The sequence below is a fragment of the Thunnus thynnus genome, chromosome 11 (genome assembly GCF_963924715.1).
Source record: "Thunnus thynnus chromosome 11, fThuThy2.1, whole genome shotgun sequence".
NCBI lineage: Eukaryota > Metazoa > Chordata > Actinopteri > Scombriformes > Scombridae > Thunnus > Thunnus thynnus.
In genome coordinates, this window is record NC_089527.1 from 10,020,134 (window position 1) to 10,046,989 (window position 26,856).

The 26,856-nt window shown below is 37.7% G+C and overlaps 1 protein-coding gene across 2 annotated transcripts in view; it reads right to left on the minus strand.

The window, feature by feature from the left end:
• Positions 1–6,992: 6,992 nt before the first annotated feature.
• Positions 6,993–26,856, minus strand: part of ramp1 (receptor activity modifying protein 1) — a 71,052-nt gene continuing 51,188 nt past the window's right edge. For both annotated transcript variants that reach the window (XM_067603129.1, XM_067603130.1), the window contains exon 3: positions 6,993–9,217. In XM_067603129.1, the coding sequence (XP_067459230.1) occupies positions 8,962–9,217 (256 nt within the window). In that variant the 3' untranslated portion in view covers positions 6,993–8,961. The remainder of the gene's footprint in view (positions 9,218–26,856) is intronic.

Consider the following 26,856-nt stretch of genomic DNA (forward strand, 5'->3'; position numbering starts at 1 on the left):
TTTTTGAGAGAAATTAAATGTTCTGGTTACATCATTGGAGAAAAGACTGTTAATAACTATTCTTGTTCACTAAATGAGGACTCAGTATGTGTCGATCTGAGGAACAGCGTCAAACCTCCAGGAGAAATTAGTAGCACGTCACCTATGAATATGATGTGCAACTTTTTTTCTAATTTCTTGTCACTCATTGGCAGACACATATCCTGACATCAATATATCTGCTAGTGGCTAATATTGGGCAATATATTAAGATAGATATCATATTGAAGGAAAATTCAACTGAAATACAATACCGTCAAAAGTTTAGACACACATTTTGCAGATAAAAATATATTTTACATAATATAATTTTTTGTAGTACCTCTCCTCCCCTCTCTTTCGCTCCCTCTCTCTGTATCTCTCTCTCTCTCTCCACAGGCTCTGTTAGACTCCTAAGTGCAGAGCGTGAGACCGGTCTGATGAAACTGCTTAATGTGACCGAGAAGATAAATTGACGCTGGCTCATAGATGCAACATAGAACAACACTCATGCACAATAGAATATGCACCTGTTAATTTATTTCCTCACATGATTTTTCACAACATCAACCACGCTGGGATGGAAATGACAGGAGTATCGACTGTTACGGAGCACTTATCGTCTAAGAGATTTGAAACCACAGTGTTACAAGCACAAGCATGACACTCTATTTTTATTTTTATTGAACCGCCAGAAAACCAGTTAATCTACTTTTTTGGGCAGTTCTTGTTAGGATCTCATCCCCCAGGCTGCTTGTTGGCAGATTGAAATGTTGCTTGCAGTTCCACTGGGAAATTATGAACAAGACAGAAATACACCAAAGCCACTTGGGAACAGGAAGAATTGAATACTGACAGACATACAGAGCACTTAAAATAACATAACGATACCAGCAGACATCTGTGAATGACATTATGCTGTATGTTCTTAACCTGTGGGGACATGAGGAGGAGGCGAGTGGGAGCAGACTCTGATGTCACTGCTTCTACTTCCACCACTTCCGCCATCCCCCCCCCCCCCTACAATCTCTTCATTTACATCCTCACAGCTGGTGACGAGATGAACTGTGGCCGGGCAGGAAATTCATGTTGAAACTTTAAAATTAAATGGTGTTTTCCATTAAGCTGCAAGGCTGCAATACAAAGTACATTACAGAAAATTTGCACAAGTAACACAATACAGTGAAAACACAGCTACAAGAACATTATACTCATTTATGTGCCATGTATGAAATGCTCCTTAGACAAGCAGACAGTGAGGGACAGACAGCTGTCTAGCCAACCTGGCTTTATGATTGTTGCCATAGAGACAGCACTAAAGTAAACAATCTTATAGCGATGTTGTGACTATAGGGACAATAAATCTTTTTGCATATGACATTCATATCTCCCGGAGTTTCTGAATTGATGAGCTCAAGATTTCTATAACAAGTTACACACATAAAACATTCTACAGCTCAGTAAAACCACTTTTTGTTTAAATTAAATGGTTTATCAGTAATTATTGAAAATTAATAATTTTGCGATATGATGGAAAGCTCCAGAACACCTACTAAATGGACCCTGAGGTGAGATTGTTTTGTCAACAGGTGTTTCCAAGGTCAAACATAAAACTGAACCTTTGCTATGAAAACTATTTCATGACAACTAGGAAAACTCCATCTTGCTGATGAAGATCATGTGATATGGTTGAAACCATCAGAACAGCTACTAAATGGACCTTGAGTTAAGATTATGTTCCCAAGTCTCATATTATTTCTGATAAACCAACTTTTCCATCTGAGGAAGAGGACTCAGAAACTGTTTACATATCACACAATATTACTCAGAGATATGAAGCAGGATTATTGTGTTATTATTATTGTATTTTTACCACTCATCTACATGCCTTTCATGTCATGAAGGTTAAATATCTCTCCAATGTGTAAACTTGGTCATGACCACAAAGCAAGTTCAACTTAATCTGTCTCTCTCTGGCTTCACTGAATCTAACATTTACATTAACAGGTATCCTGAAGCTCTTGGTGTTTTTCACATGATATAGACGGAACCAACTCAGAGAACTCAGTGTGATATTAGATAAAACGGTGACCCTTTAGGAGATGTGAAATAAATTAGCCTGATGTAAGTCTGTCTCTGCTGCCAAAGCAGAGAAGAGAGGGAAATGGAGAAGAAAAGAAGTTCATGCTTGATGAAACTTGATTAAAGAACACTTTCTCTCCCAGAGCTGGTGTTCAACTGAACCAAGTCCCACCATAACACTGAGTTTTATTTAAACTGGAGTGTAATATAGAACTCAATGAACTGGGCATTACGGTTGTTTTAAGTTCCTTACTTTTTATCAATGCTATGTGTTGGGAGCTGCTCTGTAATTTCATTGTCTTGAACTATGACAATAAAAGCTGATTCTGATTCTGAAGTCTACGTGAAAGAAATGTAGCATTTATAAACTACTGGGAGCTTTTTTTTTTTTTTTAACAAAAGACAATAGCATGTATACTTTTTCATCACAATAATGCCTCATGTTATTCTGCAGAGATAGAATCACTGGAAAATCAACTGCAGATGTCTGATGTCTCTATTACTCTTTATTACTTGTCATTTTATTGTTAACTCAGTACTTTTGTCCATATTAGGATCCTGTAGGAATGACTCCTTCTTTCCAGTGATCTGATTGGTCAACAGTCAGGCTGTTGATAGGTTCTGATCATCTGCTCTAGAGCAAGTTAGCCCTGCAGCATATGGTGACCTACCCCATTTAAATGTGAACCAGCTTTGTAATACTGGAAAACCACAGTTAAGTCCAAAGATAGTTGGATAACAGACTTCTCTGCTTTCATGACAGTGAGACATACTGTACTGTACAGATGCAACAGAGCGACTTTGAGAACTATAAACACAGAAGGCGGCAGGTCAGAGATCTGTGAGTTATAAAGACAAAACACGATCAATCTAGATGAAAATGATGCCAAATACAACCCTGGGGTGTGTTTCCAGTGTGATTTTGTTATTCGGCTGAGCCAGATCATCTGTCTGCAGTTAAACTGCTCTGCATGCACGCATGTATGCGTGTGTCCTGGTTCCTCTCAAGTAGCATCTTATCTTCCAAGCCACAGCAAACATTTTCACCAGGTCAGTCTCACGCTCTGAGGCAGAGGCTTTATTCTCCAAAAGGACACACAGACACAAATTATTTGGATAATAAATTTTCCTTATTTGCAGAACAAACAGAAACAGAATCAGTGACATTTCCATCTATGTCCTACTGGAGAAAACATTGTTTTAACTAGTGGTATTACCTGATAATGTAATTATGTCAGGTACTATAGCTGTGAATAGTGTAAATATGTGTTCAGTAAGTATATTTGGTGTAATATTCATTATAATAATGGTGCATACTTATGATTTTGTCCCTGTTGCTTCATCCTTCATGCACCACTCTGCAGCAGAATGACTCTGCAGCATGCTGGTTAATCATTATTGTAATTGTGCAGTCAGTGGAAAATGGTTTCAAGATTTTGTTGTTTGTGTATGTGATTGCTGGCTAATTAATGCTTAGTGTCACCTTTAAATGACTCATTCTGATGTCTGGATGTTTTATATACACACTGGAAGGTAAGTGGTGTCATTAACACTGTGTCATTTTCAGTTTATCAGCTACAGCATGTTCACACTGATCTGCCAGGTGAGTCAGTGCTGTTTAATCTTTTCCCGAGAGGTACGGAGCTATTGCACATTCAGAATTAATTTAATCAACAATATTATTCAAGGTGATTTGCAATAAATGCAAACTGGGTTGTATTTCACCATAATAATGATTAGCTATGCAGTAAAGAAATGAGGAAAACAATGATATGATGCTGAGAACGAGAAGCAAAGTGTCAGTGAGCGACCTAGATTTGATGTGGTAAAATGGGCTGAGTGACTAGTGATGTCAGATTTCTCTTAGGTATTCTTTGGATATAAATGAATACTTTACAGGTAAGAGTAGAAAAGTAATTTCACACGGTGGTGACTAATGCAAATTATTATGTATAGAAACGGCAACTAACAGCATGCAGGTATAAACAGCCTTTTCCTGATAAGGATTACCATACATCACTTTATGATTAACCTTTTCAGAAAAGCTTAGAAATATGAATGGGGTAAAGAAGTTGCTGTAAAAAGTTGAAGTATAATGTGACCTGTAATAACTAAGAATGATGCTTATAATCTCTGTATAAAATGAATAAATAAAATTCCCTCTTTAAGCACAATTTTATAAACTTACCACTGATGAAATTTATGGATTAATTTTTTTATTAATGTACTGAAGCGCTTTGCATACTGATTTTTAACCTGTAAAGTTAGTTTCTTTATTCAGTCTTCTTGCATACAGTTTAAAAGTGCAACATTATGTATAATATATCCTTTCTAATCATGAATGTATCTTTACAGACAAAGCTTCAGTGTGAGTCAGTGATACTTGTTAACTTAAAACTGTTGTACCAACAACAATTTCGTACAATTTGATGTATCTGAACAACAAAACAAGAAAAATACTTGGGGGGGAAATATTTCAGACTTTGAGCCTGACCTTTCTGACCTCCGCCCACTCACTAACCTTGGTTATTTTAAAATAATTAGCAAGTTGGTGCATCATTGCTATTGTCACAATACACTGACCTTCCCGTGGTCACGTGTGGCTTAAGCGTATGAATATCCCCAGGTTGCCTTTCTCTTCCATAAATCATTCACAAGGGAGAGTCAAATCTTTGACTGGGTGAGATCGAGTGGGCAGAAACGTCTTTGGCTGACAGCAAGTGCTCGGTGGTCTTAAATGCAATATTTTCAGTATTTGTAGTTTTGTTTTTAGCATTAGATGCTCTACTTCTTTTTAAACCTTGTTTTATTTGTGTTAATGAAAAGATGTGACAGTCTAAATAAACTTTTGTATTACATCAAGGACAGGTTGATTGTGTTTTAACTGACAGACTGATGGCTTCACAGGGACGTTAATGAGACGAGGGCGGCAGGTAGGATTTCAGATGGATGGACGGGTTGTTTGGAAAATGGTAGAGAGCAAGATAACGACTTAAGCAGACACAGAAATACAGTGAAACTGTCACAAAGTATTGATAGAAATGTAACAGCAGAGTTTGTTATCTTGTATACTCAGATTACCTCAGATTGCTCTTTTTCATTTGTCCATATCTGAGATTTCTGCCTCCTCCCCAATACAATGCTACAGTGGTAAAAGACGTAAACATTTCTCAAATCTTATTGTGGACGGTTTGTTCAGCAGACATTGTTCTCGTGGAAATTACAGGTAGTACATTTTGTGGATTATCCAGTGAACACTGATTCTGGAAAGAGATGTTGCTATTGAATTTTAAAAAAAAGGCTTTTACAATGCTCTGAGCACACAAAAGGAATTACATTCACCTTGTATCTGGACGGATAGATTCCACTAGAGGTAATTGAGATAAACAGTTTACTATATTTAGTAATTTAAGTAAGCAGACCCTTTAAATGGACCATGAAGAGAGAGCCTGCAGTGTATTTGATGGGGAAAAAAAGTTCACTTATGTGTCCCCAAACACACAAACCTTCCCAAATATGCTGACAGTTATAAACAAAATCAATGTATTGATTGAGTTCATGATTCATGAAACATTGAAATTCCTGTCAGTACATAATGATAACCTTACTGTATCTACTTACATTGTTTCTAGAGTGGAATATTATTGTATGAGACTTTCCTGATGTTTTAAAATGTTTCATGGTGATTTACTAGGCTCTACTAAAACTCTTATCCTGTTAAGTTAACAGCAGTTATCTCAGAAGTTTGCTTGAAAGTAACATGGGACTTCAGAATTTTTTGTTAACAAAACTTTTTGTTTCCTAATTGTTGTTTACAGGTGCAACGACTAACTGGTACACAAAGTGTGCATCTGTTTGAGTAAAACCAACATGGGACAAACACGGTGTTAATTGCTCTTGTTAGCATGTGATTGGCTCTAGAGGATGGAGGAAGCGCTCATTAAATTTCCATGCAGCAGGGTGTGTAGGGTTACACAATACTTTTCTTAACTAATTGACCGGTTAATGAGAGTCCTCCTCTCCTCTTCCTCCTCCTCCTCCCTGTAAAACTGATCTCATGACGGAGCTGCAGACTTCAGACTGAAGTCGTGACTTGGACCAGACTCCTGTGAGGCTTGATTGTGTAAACACTTCGTCATGAGACGTGTAAGCAAAAACTTTTAAGTGTTAACTGGTAAAGTCCCAGAACAATAAAAAAAAAAAGGTAGGACAGCGTCAGACAGGCCTTACATAACCACACACCTTGAATATTTCATTATTAGACCTTCATACTGAAAGAACCTGTAAACTATGTACAAACTGACGACTGACACAGGAAAGTAAAATGTTCAAATCATCGATATCATTTTAAAGTATTCATATTGGACTCGACATGTGACTGAGACTTGTCCCGAATGACTTGAAACTTGAGTTGCACTTGTCTCAAATAACTTTACACTTACCTTAGACTTGGACTTGTCTCAAATGACTTGAGACTTGGACTTGTCTTGAATATCTTGGGACTGGACTTTGACTGTCTTGAATGACTTGAGACTTGAATTTGCCTTAAAAACTTCAAGACTGACCTTGAAAAGACAGATAGTCCTTTCAACCTAAGAAGCAATAAAAGAACAAGCTGTATGCTCCATTTAGCTCTGGGCTGAACTTACACATGGTGTGTGATAGAATAGATAGAATAGAAAGGCAGAATCTAGTGTGATATATAATGAGATGAGACATGTACATCATTTACTCTTACTCTGCTATGTCTCAGTGCATCTCTGTGAAAATGGGAAAGTGATTAGGCTTACTTCCTACATATACCAGTAATTCTGGAGGGTGTAATAGTTTGTGCCAAAAAAAGCTTTTTGTTTTGTTTATACTTTACTAAATAAAGCTCTTTCCTTATATTTGTCACACTTAAGCAAATGACATGGTGGCTTGAACCCAGTGCATTCATTATGTCTCAACTTTGTGCATTCAGCCATGTCTATATTAGTGCAGGATTCATCATTCCTGCTTAACAAGCCTTTCGTACCGTCTCTCTACCTCGTGAGAAACAGAAGTGCCAATCCCGATGTGTGTCAGACACATTAATAAGACATTTTATTTAACTTTTCTTCATGATCATAGATTTTAAAATTCAATCATTAGAAGTCACTCCAACAAAATAGCAAACACCGCCTTCTTCTACTTTCCAAGAGCTTTTGGCACAAAGTACAAAGCAAGATCATGTTGCGGAAGTGTGGGTGTGTGTGTTTTGCTGACAGGCAGGTTACAGCTCAATGGACCTATAGAGGATGGAGGGCATTCAAAAATATCAATGAGGAAACAGTTCACACGGCACACTCTACCACACTGGGAGATCATAAATCAATAGAAACCTAAGGTCCACAATACACAAACTGTGCTTTAGGCGATGGCAACGTTTAGCAGAGATGTGCGTTGGCTAACTTAATACATTGCTTTATGTTCTCTCTGTAGTTAGAATTGTGATTTCTCCACTGTGAATTTTTACTCTTTGTTCTTTTTCATTCTTTTTTAACGTTTCCACATAACTGAATCAATTGGATACAATCAATATGTGTAATTGTTGGGACAGCGTCTCTCCACACAGCAAAAACATGGATAACAGGGGTGTTTATGGAAGAAAAATTGGGCAGGTTGTGAGACTTTTTTGGTTAATTAACAGTTTCCAGTCCCCAAACATCTGCCTGTGTTTCTTGGCTCTAAAAGCCTTCATCCTGAAACAGTTTCACCAGTGTGTGTCTGCTGGCATTTCTTCATTTTAGTTTCCTTGGTGATGGATGGAGGATGGAAGCTGCAGAACACAACATCATCACAGCCAGTCCTAATTGAGGCCTTAACCTCAGCGCAGTGACCGCAGCCCTCTGTGTTGTGCTGACTTTCACCTGCGCCGCACATTGGACGATCTTCAGGCTGTGACATCGTTATCTCCTGCAATTTTCCAGCTGGCTTATACATATACGATATTTGTTTCCTCGTCAGGACAGAGATTTAGCTGCAGGTATGCCAAGAGTCTCATATGAGCTGGGGAAAAGAAATGAAAACTAAAAACAGACACGTTCTACTCCCACTGTAGCTTGACAGTGTGACAGTAAGCCATTTTTGCAAGATACAGAGTATATATTTAGTATATAACATACATCTGTTAAAAATCAGGTATCTTCGCATGACATGGAAACAAATTTATATCTGAGAGAAATTAATTTAGAATACGATGGTTTGCTTTTTGATTGCGTTACAAAGATATTCGGACAATCCACTGACAGATTAATCTCATATTCATATATTTACAGAATAAAATCTGAAATCCCTGGGTTCCCTAACAGAGGTCTGAGTAACTGTCCTTGTTGTATCCTTGTCATAGTGTAAACTGGTCTCCTGGGGAAAGTTCAGCACTTCGTTTTATTCCTGTGTTGCTGTTTGCTGTATAATAGGTGACAGTTATTTTTATGGTCTCCAAAAATAGCTGTTAGCTCCTTGTATGCGTGGTGGCATTATCGGCACATCCAAGATTCTTTGAAGAAGTTTCTGTCAATAAAAGTGATTTTTTTTTTTTACATTTACAATATCTTTCCACCAGTCACTGTCCTGGTTCAGTGCTTGCTCGACTGTCATCATGAGAATTGATGCTTTTAAGCATCTCTGAAGAAGGATCCAGCTTTAAGTTTATCTCCTGTAGCTCCTCTTTCAGGTCCTTAATATGGTGATTCTGGACCAACTGACACCCCTTCCCAAAACACCAGCACTCAGGAAAAGAGATCCTTTGGTCGCTGAGGGTGAATATGGAGCAACCTTAGGGACAAAAAGTACCTCTTGTCTTGAGTGACCTTGCCCCCCTTCCTTCCCTTCCCATCACTAAACAATCCCCTCGCTGCGTTTGCTCCTCCACACCACCAGGGCAGTCATGAGGAGGGTGACCAGGATGGGTACCACAATGAAGGGACCCAGGATGCGGTTGGGCGGGTCCCTTAGGAGACGTCCAGACAGCGAGCAGTCGTGGAAGTAGTGCTTATGTACTCCGATGAAGAATTCATCCACCTGCCGGTTGGGCCAGAAGCACTCCATCTTCTGTGCAACCAGGTACGTGCAGTTTGTCAGCTCACCGTAGAGTCTGCATGTTGGTGACACAAAAGAAAAGAAAAGAGTCAGTGGACCATTCGCTAAGCCCCAGAACAATCATGTTTAGAGTCACATTACTCACTTGCAACATCATTTTGAAAAGTTTGGCTCACCAGATGCCCGGTCACTGTGACACTTGATATGATTTTAAGCACCTAAAGTCATTTCAAAACTTGAAACTCAAAGGAGAGGTTCACAATTCTTCAAGTCTGTCTTAAAACAATATCAGGTGTCCATAAGAACATTCAAACAGGTTTTGTAATCATTCCTCCAGTTCATACTGACTATTAAAAGTTCTCCTCTAAATATGCTTACAATGTAAATGATGGGGGACAAAATCCACAGTTTTGGTTTTGGTTTCTGGAGTGTAAACTTCAAAAATCCAATAAAGAACAGGACAAAGCCGCTAACGTTACCCGCTAACATCCGATAACAACACCAGCATCCAAACAGTGGATGAGCTAGTTGTGAATGAGGTGTTTGTTTTTTTAATGAAACTTGTAACAAAACAAACTAATGTAGTTTACTGATGATACGCTAACTGTTGGGCTTGAACGTAATGCTAGATTATGTACGGAGTAAACTAGTGTGCTGGACACGTGCCTTGTTACGGTTGCTAAGTTACATAGTCTACCCACAATTCGGGATCAATGTACAGTAATTGAGAAATTCTTACATAGACATGATCACTTTCATCTTTAACTTATGTTTTTTATGTGTTGACAAAATCTACCATCCTTCATTTTATGAAACTCTTTAAGCCCAATGGGATGAACTTATATCCACAGTGATCAATGCAAAATGAGCCTGTTTTGTTTCTAATAAATGACAATCTGTAGATTTCAGGATTTCATCTTGTAACAACAATATGAGCATTTTTTTTTCATGGTTTACAGAATTTAGAAATTATGGACAGGAACTGAGTTACATCTCCTTGGAATGGGTGGAAGGGTTTGTCAAGCAAAACATTAAATACATCTTAAAATACACAGTATTAGGTTAGAAATAATAATGTGAAAGCTCAGTAAGTTATTTAATTAAATAAAATAAAAGATTGCCCAGGTGATTCAAAATGCAAAACACTTCATAGAAACCTTTAGGGGAAAAAAAGAGAGTAGTTTTGTACCGAGTCTATTGTTTAGATATAAAATGTGTGTGTTTGTTGCTCCCTCTCCATAGTGAGTAGATTAGCTTCAAGGGATGTAACTGATGTGGTGACCCATGATTATAGCTGAGCACACAGAGGACACTGCAGCTGCACAAATTAGAAGGTCAGATACATCATAACAAATATAGTATATAAGGTTCAAGCACAGATTCACACGTAACGGCACCACACAGACACCACTGATTGAGGTTCTCTAATGACCTAAAGGCCTGGCAGCCACCCAACTGATTTCTAGTACATAAGACACCAACTTATTTATCTATGTTGACAATGACATGCATACTCGGTATATGTGCTGTGCTGCATTCACCTGAGATGGAAATGCGGGCTGAAATCACTTAGTTGAAAACATTTAGGCGATGAATCATTTCACCAAAATGGAAGTTTTCAAAAGGCTCTTCTTCCAGTTTGTATTATTTATGACTATATTTATGTGTGATACAGCCATCCCATTAATGTCATTCTTTCCAGTATAATACACAAATGATGCAATGGGTGAAACATCACTTTCTGCGACAATGTTTTGATTACAGTCTACATTAAGTTTTAGCACAAGTAGATATGAAAATGTAGCAGTTAGTAATACCTTTACACTTTTCTATCAAACGTATGTTCAACTGGTGCAACAGGCTGCTGGGTCTTTTGCAGACACTTACACACTTAATAAGTACTGAGACTGAGCCATACAGTAAATGTGCAGCAGAACCAAAACAATAAGTCATATGAGGCTTCTGATGTTCAGATTCTCACTCTTTTTTAATCTGTTGAAAGTAAACATTACAAAAAGTAAAATATAATAAGCTTTTTTAATATCTAAACATTGTCTCATCTGGTAAAGAATGTCAGTCTGTCCTTTCTGATCTACGCAGCTCAGATGTGTTTTTGATTAATATTCTAACAGCTTGCGATGATGCGCCTTAACACAAGATGTTTCTTTGTGGAAGTTCAGTAGATGTAAACAGCTCAGGGCTGGTTGGCATGGGACCAGCTCTGCAGAGCACTGTGTTTGCTTCGGGTGGCAAGTTCACTCTGTCTGGGTGTACCTCCCTTCCTCTGCTGTTTCCTTGAAATTTTATAAATCAGTTGTAGATGAAAAAAAAAAAGAATTCTGGTCCTGCTCCTTGTCTAATGAGCACTGAGGTTTTCTGGGAATGTTTATGAGTCACCGACTGAAAGAAGTCACAGCGGAGTTGAGGCAGGGGTGTTTTCACAAAAAGATGTAGTTGGTTACCAGCTCACCTCATGTAGCCAATGTTAGCATCAAATTAAACCTGACTGTGTGCAGCTTTTGTATGGGTAAGAGAATGTTGCACCTGCCTGTATTGTGCATACAGCGTGTGTGCTGAATGTACTCTCCTACCTTTGAATCAGCCAACCTTATTAAACAGAGTCCAATATGAAAAAGCCATTTAGAAGTTATTTATATTGTATTGGTTAAAATAATGTTATCTTTTAAAAGCCAGCAGTTTCAGCTCTATCTTAACATTCTTCTCAAATGATAATGTGTAATGTCAGAGGCTTTATCACTTGTAGTGATAAACCTACAGAGAATTATCAGCTCCCCTCGGCTTTAAGGAGCTTTATAGCGAGTTTCAGCTCGTTGTTTAGCTGTCTGGCTGCTACTTTACTGTTTTGGTTCATTCTCACCACACTGAAAGCATTTTTGAGGCCACAGCTGTTTTCAGTAAGAAAAATGTCTAAAAACCCAGTCTAGACTACCTGTTCAGCACCAAATGGCAAACAGACAGAGTTAATGACTCATTGGTGAACATATTGGAGCATTTAGCAGCTAAAGAGCCAGATATTTCCCTCAGGAGTTGGTGGAGACCAAAAACAGAGTTAAGAGAGATTGGACTTATATTCGCCAAGTGGCAAGAAACACAACTCCAAATGAACGATAACGTTGCACTGTAACTGCTTGATGCTGATATAAGCAACATATCAACTTAAAAGGTGATGATAGGACAGTGTTCACAACTAGTTTCTACTGCCCCCAAGTGGCCAAAAAAGCGAACAAACAAACAAAAACAGCTATTGCGGGTTGAACCCAGCATGTGTGCTGCTTTTGCCCAAGACATTCAGTTCTGTGCTGATGTCTTTTTAACTATTCAACCGCTATTTCATTGCCCAACATTGGCTCTGAAAGGCCACGGGGCAATTGTATTTGTGAAGCAGAAGGAACATGCTTGTATATATTATGCATGTGTTACCAGTAAATGTATTTATAAGTGTTTTCAAATTAATAAGTAAAAAAAAAAGAAGACAGAATTGGCAGGGATAAGACAGGGGAAACAAAACAGTAGGGAGGAGTGTGTGAAATGTACTCGATTAACATGTCATATCATCTCTGGCCTCTTCATCCATCTATTTAATCCCTCTTCCACCTCCCTTTTACCCTGATTGTTTCTCTCTCTCATGCTGACATCCAGAGCTGATCTCCATCCCACCCCTGAGAGCCATGACCGATAGTATTACCACTGATTGTCTACTTTAATTATATACTAAAGAGGTGCGACTCGAGGATTAAAAGTATCACTAGTGTAAACATGGAGACACAGAGCTGGTGGCCTCTTTTGCTGCTCCTCATTCAAACTTTTAATGAAACAAGTTTCAGCCAGACCACCGATGGAGGCTCCAAAATACAGAATGTTTAATTTTCTGTTCTCTCAGTGACTGCAGAGCGGTAGCAGGGTTACTGCTGGCTGCTGGTAGGTGCAGAGACATTAAAATGGTTCAATCTGAAGGTTGTAACAGAAAAAAAAGAAGAAAAAAGAAAGTAAGGAACCTGTTTTCAATTGAATATGCTGTACATTCAGTGCAGAAAGAAAGCCTGTGACTCTTGTTTTGGACAACTTTAGCAACATTTTTTGAGACTGAAACCTTTTGATTACATCAGGCTTAACAAGTATTAAAAGTATTAAGTTTACTCAGAAAGCCGGACACTCTCATCCAGTTACACGCTGATGTTAAAGCGCCAGAGTCTGAGCACCATTGCCTGATTTGTCTATTCCTGCTTGTCTAATTGAGTTTAAACATCGGGACAGCTAAGCAAGGGTTTACATAAATGGTTCGAGAAAAGAGACAACTTAAAGCATTGTTTATTCGAAACAGTAATGGAGTTTCTGTTGCTCCTATTTCAAATCACTTTAAATCCCCTGATACTCATATTGTTGATCTTCTACATGAGTCATGTTCGCTATTTTAAAGTTAAAAGCATTCTCTAAAATAGAAAATAGCGACACGGATAAGAAAACAAATGAAGAGCCTGCAATAGCAGGGAGAGATTAATCATATTTTGTTCATTAGAGACTCTTTTCCCATATTTAAACTGAAAAAGCAAAGAATAACATCGAAGCTTTACTAAGTAGACCTGCCTGTGTGGTACTAAAGGGCAGACTCAACATAGATGATGGATATTTTATAGTTCTGTAATACAGCATTCAAAACACAGTTCCAAGAGGATGATACTTGGGAGGAAAATCAGCATATCTCATACAATAAGACAATATTTTTTTCATGAACCTAAAAATCTTTGTGACCCCTTAAATATAACAGTTGTGTGTGAAATGACGTATGCAATATGAGATAAAAAGGGGATTAAAGACTTGATGATTTCAGCCTGTGTTTATGTATCACCTGTGATCATGAAAAAATAATCTCCAGATACAACTAGCATGATGGTATTTTAAGGTGTGAACATGAATTTTCACAGAAATTTCAGTTTGTGCATGTGAAAATGAAAAAAAAAAAGGTTTAATAGACGCCAGTAGATCTCATTCGGTGCAAACTCCTTTCGGGGCCTGCCGAGCAATTATTACTGTGTAGAACATCACAGCCGCTCACTCAGCAAACTGATAAGTATCTTTTTTTGGAATTTTAAGAGCAGCAGCACTTAAGCAGATAACAAAAAAGTGGTCGAAACCAGCAGCACCACAGCTAAGCACATGGAAGGACAACTAAATCTATAAAACGGAGATGATAAATCACAGGATCAGGAATCTATAGCTAAACTGTTTGATGTGAGATGGAGGAGGATCCATAAAACAAATAAGCCTTAAGATAGTCCCTGAGCCAAACCTATTATATATTATTGTTATTGATTTGTTTTTTCATTATTATTTCATTGCTTAAATTTCTATATCAAATGTCTCTTCCTTTGGGATGTTGGGATCATGGGGTGGGATGGGGGGGTTATACTATAGTTTTATATAGATATACTATAGTTATTGTAAATAACAATATCCTTCCTGATCCTTCCTTCTTTCCTTTTTTTGAGAAGTAAGTATTATAAGGGATCATAATAAATAAAGGCAATCTCATTCATTTTTCTTCCTGTTTAAAAATAATCACATCATAATGTATAGGAAGGGAGAGATGGGAATAGACAGATAGAGATACAAATAAAGATATACAGGCAGCCTAAACTGACTATATTTATTATAAAAATATCCCACGTGGATGAAGGACAGGGGGAGCTTAATTAGGCAGGGGCGTGCTGTCTTAAGTAGTTTGATTTGTTGACTGAGGAGCACAGTGTGAATTAATAAAACCTGGATGATGAATAAATAAAAGCAACACAGAGCAGAGCTGCTCTAGTGACTCTAGAAATAAGCCGGATTGTCCTTTTATTCCACTAAATGACATTCACAGAGCCTGGTGGGTAAGATGGATAGATATGTTGGTCAATGAATGAGGTTACTTATAAAAATATTTATAAAAAATCATTTTATATAGAATGCTCTGGTCAAATCACCAAAGGCAGAACTGTGAGGTCAATGAGATATCCACAGTAACTGCAACAATAAACATCATTATCTCTGCCCAGGAGATTGTTTTCAGTGGAAAGTTAGGACAGAATGAGTAATTTGTTTTCGGTGTGGAACTGGACCCAGATGCACATTAAAAATATGTCCAAATGTTTGTACATGTTATATTTTCAGAATGACAAATTGAAAAGATTTTGTGACCTTGATGGAGATATAGACCATAATAACCTTATTTATATAAATGGGGTGGTAAAAATATTAGAAACACTTCTCTGTATAAAGCAATATCAAGAGCAACTCTTTCAAAATGACCACAAATTGAATTTACACCTCTACGGCTGTTTAAACAAAATCTAAACATTATAACCTTCACATACTGCAGAGCTGTTGTATTAGACTGTTGTAGCAACAGTGTGTGGACCTGACAAACTGGATACTGAGCATATTATATACTGTATATAAGGAGGTGCATTACATCCCCTTAGCATTCACATGTACACACATCACAGACAAATGGTCTACAGAGGAGCAGTTTCTGGGAGCTGGCCAATCAGAACAGAGTGGGCTCATTAAGTGGGGGGCCTTAAAGAGACGGGAGCTAAAACGGCCTTTTTCAGACAGAGGCTGAACTGAGGGGCTGCATAAAGAGCCAGTATAAGATACGTAAGGAGCTTTTTAAAGTAAATCATGCAAAGGTAGAGTCCCAGAATATTAATATAGACCTGAAATGTGCATGATATGTCCTCTTTAAATAACATGAACATAACTCTGAACTTCTGTCTGAAACCTATGTTCATGTTTGTTCATATGTTATTTTCTTGCTTAATTGTTTAACTTGCTGGCTGAACAGACATCCCCTAATGGAAACAAAATCTACAATATATATGCAGAGGTAAAGTTACAGCAGTAAGTATATGCAATGGGAATTTTAGCCCTTGCAAATATTCATGCCATAATTGAGCTATAGAGACACAAACTTTATCCTCAACCATTGTCAGTTTAGCGCCACAGTTTCAATAAACCTTTCTCACAGTATATTAATCATTGTTGCACCCATTGAAACAGGTCTAACAAACTAACTATAAATCCACTTGTGATCAGTTTATAGGCTCTGAACTATTCAACAATAATGCAGATAAAATGCGTCTCCCCCTCCACCATGTGATTTGTATGCCAGGTCTCATCATTCTCCTGTTGATTAAAAAAACTAATTTCCCTGATTTGAACATCCTGTCAAAACCAAAAAAAGGATTTCTGTCATCTACAATTAGTAGAGTCAGCAGCCTCTAAACGGAATTCAGGTCAGCACTTCCCACTAAGTTTTTAGTTGTTCGTGTTCAGTCTAGTTTATCAGTCTAGTTCCTCTGAACTCCTCTATCGACACTTTACAGAAGACAGGATTAAGGAACAAAGACGTTTTTTAGGAGATCAAACAAAAGCAGCTTCCTGGCGCAGACTGCAAATAGTTTTGATCAACAGCGATACTGTCATTAAACTTTTGTCTATTATAACGGTCGGGAACATCTGATAAGACGAGAAAGAAATCCCTTTGTGGAAAATGGGTCAGTAAGCACCAAATAAACATTGGAGATTAAAGACTATTGTCATGTTACACAAAGACACGTATCTATAAAGATTTTGTTACAATTCTCAATTTTATATACTAGACCAGTTATCACTATTTATGTCCTCTGTCCTCTAATATTGAACCACGTGTCATCACCTTAAACCGGAGCTTATATAAGTATTTTAGGCCGTCATCGAGAAAAACATCATTTGTATTTACTGTTCAGAAGCTTTCTGTCATGACTGCTAGGAGATAGATCACCTTCGAGGCCACAAAGCGGAAAGATTGAGATTTCTCCCTGTGAAACCAAAGAAATTCAAAAACAGGCCAAACTGTCACTACTGAGCACATCAGACAAAATGTTCTTCTTTACTTTCTACTTTGTTATTCTACCTCCCGCAACCCCCGTTCCTCTGAGGGGAGACTGAGCGTCGGAGTTCTTTCTCGAATTCCTACAGAAGACGTAAAAAAGTGATGAAATATTTCGAAAAGTTTCAAAGATTTTCAAATATTGCAGCAGCTTCTTGTTGTTTCTGTCCCTGAAATACACAAACTATTTTTTTTTTCAGGTCATATTTGGTCTTACTTTTCTTCCCTCTCTCTCTATCTATCTGTTTCAAATCAGTCACTGGTGATTGGTGTGTGTATTGACACTTATGTGTGTGTGTTTGTGTGAATAATTGAATGTGTATTCAGAGCTGTGTCTGAGTGCTTTAAGTATGTTTATATTGGGATATGCTCTTTATAACTCTGTTTGTGTGTCACCTGATGAATCAAGATTTGTGCATTCGTGTGTGTAAATGTTTATTCTGTCTTATCTCTGCTAGACCTGGCGCTCAGATTACTGTAACTATGATCTGACAGCACAGTCTTTTTTTAACACGATTAATCACAAGTATTTACGATTCGTGATGTACTGGTGCTGCTGTCCCAAACACAGACAGAAGTCCAAACAGTTCCAACTGTCAAACAACAAGCACAGAACCCGACCGTGACCATGATGCATGTATGCGTATGATGATCTCCAGCTTTAAATATCATTATTGAGAAATTGGTCATTGTGAGTTGCTTAATAATGGTAGTTTAACGAAATAATTAAATGCTGTGTTAACATCTGTATTATTAATTCACTAACCCAACTGGTAATCACATTTAGTTTAGTTAGAGACCCAAACTATTTTGAAACCTACACTGTAAAAAACTTACTGTGAAATTAACAGTAATTAACTGGCAGCCATTGACAAGTAACTTACTGTAAAAAAAAAAAAAATCGGTAATATACTATAACTTTGTTTACAGTAACAACACTTTAGTTGTAAAGTAAAACACAGTAATTTCTATGTACTGTAATTTTGTTTACAGTAAAAGTATTTCAGCTGTAAAATATGGATGTAAACAATATATATATTGTATATATTTGTATATATTTTCCAGCTAGTTTTTTTCTTTCCTATCTTTTGTTGGCACATTGCTGCGATTCTTTGCTGTTGATCAGTGGAGTCGCCCAAAACTGGCAGCAGAAAAAAAGTTTATTGCAGTACTGCACACTCATGCATCACGTATGCATGTATGTCTTTGTGTGCGTGCATGAGATATATACAAATCACTCACTCACAAAAAAAGCTATACTGTGCTCCTAGTGGTCAAAAACACCACAGAGAACCTTAAAGATCCCCTCTAGAAGTGTTTTAAGACTTAAAATATAATAAAAAATAAAAATATTCTGCTTTGAATAATAATATGTCAGATAGATGTTGCACAGTTAAAAAAAAAAAACTCACTGAAAATCCAGAATCTATGAATATGCAAGTATTTTTCATTTAGTTTAACTGCTGGACGCAACATGTCCCCCACTTCACTAAATGTCAATTCTCAGTGTTTGCTAACTGGAGGCTTCAAGTTTCCATGTCTCACTGTAAGTTGCAAGTTGCATATTGGACCAAGATCGGCTTCCAAACTAGTTGTGATGTCCAAAAATCTGGTTGTGTGCACACGTCTTAGTGAGCACAGAGAAACTTCAGCATGTAAATAATAAAATAACTGAAAACTTTCCTTTAGCGTCTTTTTAGGATTATATTATAACACAACAGCAAAATATAAATGTAATGATAGTCTCCCCAAAAACATGCAGCAGAAGGAAATTCAGAGGCAAAATTCAAGGAATGAAAAGTATGTAAAACACTCGCCACTGGTCTGTGTTGTAAACTCACTGTATCTGCTTCTCTTCACAAGTGAAACCTGTGAACGCTGCTGTACTAGATATAAAGAGATGAGATAGAGCACAGATGACAGCTTAGGTAGAAGATATTCTATATAGAGATCTGTATAGTGTCTGTGTGTTTATGTGGAGAGACAGTGTCTCATTGTAAAAGATGGGATAAAAACACAGAGGCAAAAGGACTCACACAGACAGAAAATTAAAGGAAACGGTGAAAAATGAGGAAAAGAAAACTCATCCCAAATTCTTTTCCTGCAGATGAATCTCAGTGGGACCAATGAGTGCTCAAAGTGAATGTTTGTAGTATTGATGCAAAGGCTCAGAACGAGAGATATGGATCAATTAAAGCATGAAAAAACACCTCTTGTTGTGTTTGGGCTCATGTATACTCAGTTCGAAATGAAATCTGAAGTCTGCAAATGCCAATATCAGCTGACAATACGGGAGGGAGGAGATCATGAAGGCTTGGACTTGTTTTTATAGCAACAAAGGAAAAGAAAAGGAGAGATTTGTTCTTCAGACATGGTAAAGAGAAAAATACAGATATTTCAACATTAGTATGGACGTGGAGGTGAACGTATATCAGCCATTTTGACCCATCTTTAACCCAATTTTCATTTTTTAGATGTGGACCAAGACTCAGGCTCAAACATATGATAATTGTAGGTTTCTGTGTGAACTACATTAGTGCTACTTCCTCCCTGATGCTACTGACAGGTCGCTATGACTCATTGTCCATATCCAGCTATGACATATTAGGCTAATACACATGAAAACTATCGTAACCGAGCCAAATATTCAAATCATTGTCCTAATGCTATTAAAGATGCATTGCATAACAGCTGCAGCCGCACGACAATCCGGGCAATGCTGGATGTTATCCAGTCATTAAAGCTATAAAAAAAAAAAAACCCACACAGCAATCCATTCCTAATCAACGACTAATCATCCGTTTAATCACAGAGGTCCACAGAAAGGGAACTTCAATTAGCTTTCCACACTACTGAGCTCGCTGGAATTTTCTGGCCAGACTTTGCACGGAACCCAATGTGAGCTCACCCCACAAATAGGATTTTTAAATTATTACAGACGGCTGACAGGCATGCATGACTGACTGACCGAAATACCCTCCAACAATCACACAGGAAAAAAGCTCTCGTAAAAAGAAGAAACAGAGCTATTTTTAAACTAAGAGCCTACGGTATGCAAAAAAGAGACAAGGGCAAAATGAGAGAATAAGACCTTAATTAGGACTAATGAAAAACATATCAGTCTTTGGATTTATTGGGAAATCTGATCCTGCGTTTATGTCACCCCTTCTGTATGTCGAGAACAAGCTGGTTTTTAAAGGACCAGTGTGTAGGATTTAGCGGCATCTAGCGTTAAGGTTGCATTTTGCAACCAACTGAATACCTCTCCCCTCCCCCTCCCCCACCAAGCGTGTAGGAGAACCTACGGTGGCAAAAAACTTGCAAAAAACATGAAAGGCCCTCTCTAGAACGTGTGTTTGGTTTGTCCATTCTGGGCTACTGTAGAAACAGGGCGGTGCAACATGGTGGGCTCCGTGGAAGAGGACCCGCTCCATATGTATATATAAAGGACCCATTCTAAGGTAACAAAAACACAGTGATTCTTATTTTCAGGTGATTATACACTAATTAAAACATACCAAAATAATCATCAACGCTCCCTTAAATATATACGTTATGTAACGTTAACACAGTATGTTAAATGAGCATGATGTAAACTATAAAAGAGGAGAAAATGAGGACTTGTAATGAAGACTTTTATGGAGACACATCTAGGCTACAGGAATTAATTATGTAGGCACACCAAACATGCTCTTTTTGGAAGTCCTGGGAGAATTTGTGTCTAATTGTTTTATTAACACAGCAAATGAAAACTAAAATTAAAGAATAAAGCTTCTGTTGTTTTTGGAGTGTGAATGAACTCCAGATAATGCCAAAGGATTGCGTGTGTGTGTTTAAGGCCACACTAAGATACCACCATGCTAAAAACAGCAATGTAATAAAGTGCCACAATTAGCCAGCTAACCCAACAGACAGAGTGGATGGACGAGCAGTTACAGTCTACAGGGCCTTGTGTTACTGAGGTTGGCAGATGGATTGACTAAAGCAAACGCATAGTTAATCAACCCCATACATATTTATAAGCAGCGGATTATCTCCAGTTGTTGATGTTAAAGTTTTCAGAAAGGGATGGAGGGCAGCTAAACTTTTTCTTTTTTTTTTGATCAAATGCATATTAGTGTTGTTGTGGAGGTCCACGTTTCCATATTTATTTATATAATAAAAACATGATTTCTTTGAAGAGTCTGGTCTCATTATTTATTTCCATTTTTCCCTTTTATTTGCATACACTTCACATATCATTGGGGCTTTGCCACAATTAACTGAAGAAGTAATAGTGGGACATAATTCCCACTCCTTGAGACAATCCTCATAAATGACTACAAAACTTCACACTGTGTTAAGTACTGTTATAAGTATATTGTGAGGCCACTAAAGTTCTGATCTTTGAATTTATTATGAGTGTTTGTTTACCAAACTGCTGATTTCAAGGTTTCAAGGTTTTATTGTCATTCCAACACATTGTAGGAATGAAATTCACATAACTCGCCATGCCAGTGCAATAAGATATATAAAAACACGTTAAAATCAGAAAATATGGGAATAAATGACTGAAATACTGATATAATAATAAAATACCAAAGTATTTATAAAAAAAAGTACAAAAGTATGAAAAGTACCAAGTAATAGCAGGAGTGTGCACAGTACACAGGAAAACACACAGTGGTGTAAACAGTAGTGCAATTGGTGTTCTAATTAAATAGATAGTAAAATGACAGTGTAGTTAAAGTGACTATAGTGGGGGGGGGGGGGGGGGGGGGGGGGGGGGGGGGTGACCTAAATGCTCCACTGTGAAGCAATGGGAGAGAGGACTTCCTGTGATTTCTCATAAAATAAAAGCTGTTTTTGCCAAATTACAACTGCATACTTTTTGCGTGCTTACTTTTGCATCCTCCACACTCTACCCAGGTTGCACCCCTCATCTCCTCAAAATCTCCTTTTGTGTGCTACATGTATGAAAGGACAACTCCAGAGAATCAGGTCTGGCTATTGTTAGACATTTGCTCCAACAAAAGTTGTATCTTATAATCAGCATGTCCATTGAATTAAAAACAGAGATTCTTGCTCCAGTTGTTTGCCAGAAGGCCTCTTCTGTTATAATGGCTGCAGAAAAGATCACCGTAAAGGCTCAGACTCTTAATAATAGGAGTTGTGCCCATCGGCTTGAAGCAATTAAATTGTTTCTCTCTTTGTTCAGAGTTGCTGATGGCACTGAATAATTGGACATGACAGCTTAATAAATGACCAAATCCTTCATCATTCTCTGTTTTTTTTTCTCTCCAGCTGTTTTATAATCATCCTCTCGTTAAATTAAACATCTCTCCAATTATAGTATAGGCCTACACCTCCACCTGATTTATTAATTTTCTTTGTCTTTGTTTTTTCCCAGCTATATGTCAGTTCATACCAGTCGATTTTCCACTAAATTGTTTCTTTGATATGTAATAACTACAGAATATAAGCTTCATTTTCCACAAAGGAGCCTTTTCAAACCATCAGCCTTACATATGCAGACTACATCGGCACACATCCTCCCAGCGTAGGTGGTGACCTGGGTGTCATGTGTATTATTGAAGAGCTTTTGGTACTCTGACCTCACGTAGAAGCTCCAGGGAACCAAGAGCTATGAAAGTTGCGGCTGAATGAGGGAAAAGTATAATGTAGAGTGAAATAAAGCGAAGGAAATAAAGATTTATGGTTAAGAATGTGATGAATTGTTGGCTAGTTAGCATTTGTGTAGATCTGGGAACTGTGTGTCAAACAACCAGTTTAGACAGCAGTTGTGGCTAGGAAGCAGATATGTTTTGTACTGTTTTGTATAAATGGTACTGATTCTGTTGACTAATCTGATATAACTGATCTATGCAGCATCAACAAGGGCATGTCCTGATTACTCATTAAGTAATCTCATGTAGGTATAATTAGACACAAAAATGTGAGGTTTGAACAATTAGCAATGAGGAAAAAACAAATAACACGCTGATGTGTTTTCTGCTTTATTTGTTGTTATTGTCAGCACTTTTTTTTTTATTATAATGATATAGACATATTATATTTTATGCATCTATTTGTTTATGTGATCCAGAGACAAGTGTCAGATGAGTATTTAAAATGCAGACCCTGAGCTCTTTCATTTCCAAAAACAGTGTCAGTAACATGTGTCAAAAATGTACTAATTGAACATAGATGGTGACGTGTTATCATTCCTGTCTCCGGTTGGATATTTATGTCTTTCCATCTGCCTTCCATCTGCATTAGCAGAAGTGTCATATTTTCCATCTGCTAAGTGTCTTGTACATACCTGAGTGCTAGCGGACCAAATTGATTTATTTCAACGGCATTCTTCTCTGATTTTTCATACAGCTAAATTCACCATTAGATACCTTTTTTTTTTTTCACAGTGGAGCCAGTATCAGAATAATTTGATTAATCTCAGTTAAACATCACTGTGTCAAAACATTGATTGTGCACCCTGCAACTTCCTGCATCCAGAGACAGTTGTAGGAATATTAAAAATGTATCAGTATTTCTCATAAACTCCTTTTTTTTCCTGCTACATTTCTGCAGGTATAAACGTCCCTGCCTTCTCTGGTGTCTATGAGGAACTGAGTTGCCCAATTTTCCTTTTTTTTTTCCCCCCCTCAGGATAATATGGGTGACACAGGTTATCTCAAGCTCTTCAGTCATGGTGATGTGACTGCCATTTTGCAAGCATCACCTCCCTGGGCAGAGTTGCTGGAAGCAATTAGACAAGCTTGACAGTACATCTTATATTGATTTACTGAGCTGCGCATCCACTAGTAAACATTTGAACATGAATTAGTATGCAAAGGGTGTAGACTGATATTTGTGCTTGTGATTATGAGTCATGCATTTTGCATGTAAACAGTTGTCTGTTATGACAAGCTGCTCAATAGTTTCACCGCTGCTGGAGTGAAACACCTAATGCACTGTTGCTTTTCTCCACTTTAAAAGACCACAGCAGTGACGCTGCATGTTTTACTCCATTTAATATTTCATGTGAGAGCTCACCATTAGTGTTTCACTTTTTTGAATATGTTTTATACCTTCCAGGCAGCCACTTGTTTCAATTAATTTCCATACAATATTAAAATCTATTGGCAGACTGTTGAAAATTGCTTGAATTGTGAACATCGTGTCTGCAGATGCAAATGCGGTTCCTCATTTTTGTACTGCTTACAAAAATGAATACAGACTTGACGTTTACTGTGAGGGATTATACAACTCAAGCAATTCTCAAGAGTCAGCTATCATACTGCTTTGAAATTAAGGGAAAACCTACTGGCAGCATGGGAGGAAGAAAAAAACATTAATAAATTCTGAAACTCTACAACATGCATTCAAATATTGTCAGCAGTAACGTGATGTAGCAGTCATTATCATGATAAAACACTGTTGTGAGCCTTCAGTCGTCTGTCTGGGAAGCCCTGTATTATTAACAGAAGTAAGAGTGTGAATTGTTAATGAACATATCTGGCAAAGCTGCAAAATAATGATACTGAACATATCTGCAAAATGTTCCATAACACCATATTTTATGTTCTTACAATCATAGCAACTAATGCATTATCAAACTGTTTTTATGGTTACGTTTAGGCTCGCACAGAACTTGGTTTAAGTTAGGGAGAGATCATGGCTTTGGTTAAATATTGAGTCCATGTGTCTCCTTAATAAACATTTAACTGAGACCAAATTTCTTTTGTTGCCTTAACCTGACCACATGCAGGATTCAGGATGCCGATCCACCATCTGCCCCAACCACCTGGCTGCAGTATGACTTGCATACAGTATATAAACGCACCTCATCCACTGCAAAAAAATGTTGCCATTGAACATAATCCAGGTAGCAATAATATTTCTGACCAAAATGTAATTTAAAAACAAAGTATTACATAAAATATTAGACTAGGTTGCTCCAGGACATGGAGATAGGTTGTGAAAGCAGGATATATTTTGTGTGTGTAATAAACCAAAGGATCAAATAATTCATCCATACACTTCAGTGGCATCAATAATGTTTGTGTCAGAAGAGAAGAAGTCACATCATCTGAGGAATTTAGATATTTCAAATGTCTCGCCACTTTGTTGTGAAGGAAGGTAGGACATTTTCTTGGATTTAATGGAACAACATTAATGGGTATATATAGTATAAGAAAGTGAAAATTTAGCAGAGAAAAACAGTCTACCTTTACTTCCAATTGGCCGTTTTCATGGAAAACATGTCAGAAAATAATACAATTAATGATGGCTGAATTCTCATTAGCTGCTCCAGTTTATTGGTCCTGTTTTGGCTCATGCTGGCCCACTATCATACCATCATGGCTTACTGGGACACTTTCATAGAACAGAGCCACAGTTAATGTTAATAGTAACATCTGGGCTTTTCCTACATTGACAAGTCAAAATGTCTGTTGTGAAAAATAAGAAAAAACAAAACAAAAAAATTAAAGTAGACTTTCCTCACAGTTCACATATCAAAATCTTTTTTTTTTTTTGTATTAGGAGGTTTGTCTGATTTTAAAGCAACTGACAATAATAGCTGTCACTGCATCGTGTGCTTGCATTTTCAATAGACTGATTAGAAATACAAAAGAGCTGAGATGTCACCAGAGTGATTTTCTACTGACGAGCTTTGCAGCACCTCAGTGATTAGCACTGTCACCTGCTAGTTGTATTAATTTCCTGGTCGTGTCATTGTGGGTGCTCCTGTCTAGAAACTTCAAAGGATTTCTAATTTCCCATCGCTTCTCAATGCTGCAGCTAAGTGCACTCATCACTGAGTTTGCTGATGACACAACCATCCTGGGCCTCATCACAGACAACGCTGAGACGTCCTACAGAGAGGAGTTGATGACACTAACCAGCTGGTGCGAGGACAACAAAGTCTCTGTTAACATCAGTAAAACTAAAGAGATGATGTGTTTTGATCTCCTGATCACTACACATGGACACCATGGTTAAGAAAGCTCGCCAGCAGCACTATTTCCTGAGGAGACTGAGGATGTTTGGAACGAACGGCAGCATCCTCATGAACTTCTACAGGTGCACCATCGAGAGCTTGTTGACGGGCTGCATCATGGTCTGGTACGGGAACTGCACTGCCCACAGCTGCAAATCACTACAGAGAATGATGGAGGTGGAACAGCACATCACTGGAAACAGACTCCCAGCCATTCAAGGTATCTTCCACCAGCCACCCAGCATGCAGACCGTCCTCCTTGTTGGCCGCACGTACTGCCAGATGTAAGGACAGTTTTTACCACCAGGCCATCAGGCTTCTCAACTAATTTATCCAAATATTCCACATCACTTATTTGCTTACCTGCTTGTCTGCACTATTTACTGCTCACTGCACTGTTTACCCATGACTGCTGCTATTGATCCAGGACTGCTACATACCCAATACCACAATACTGTTGTATATACTTGTCACTTTTACTTATAAATACTCATTTTCATATTATATATATATGTGTTATATTTTATTTATATCTCATCCCATCTTTTTACATTTTTTATCTTATATTCTATATTTTATGAATATTGCTCTTATTGCTGAGCTAACCTGTGTTAACCTGCATATGACTAATACAAACTTTCTGATTCTTTCTGATTCTGAAATAGGAGTGAGACAGCCCTGTATTGAGTGGTGGGTAATGGTGAGATGACCTGACTGGGGCATGTCCCTGCTCCTTTCTCATTGCATGCTGGGATTTAATGTAGACACTGCTGCATATTGA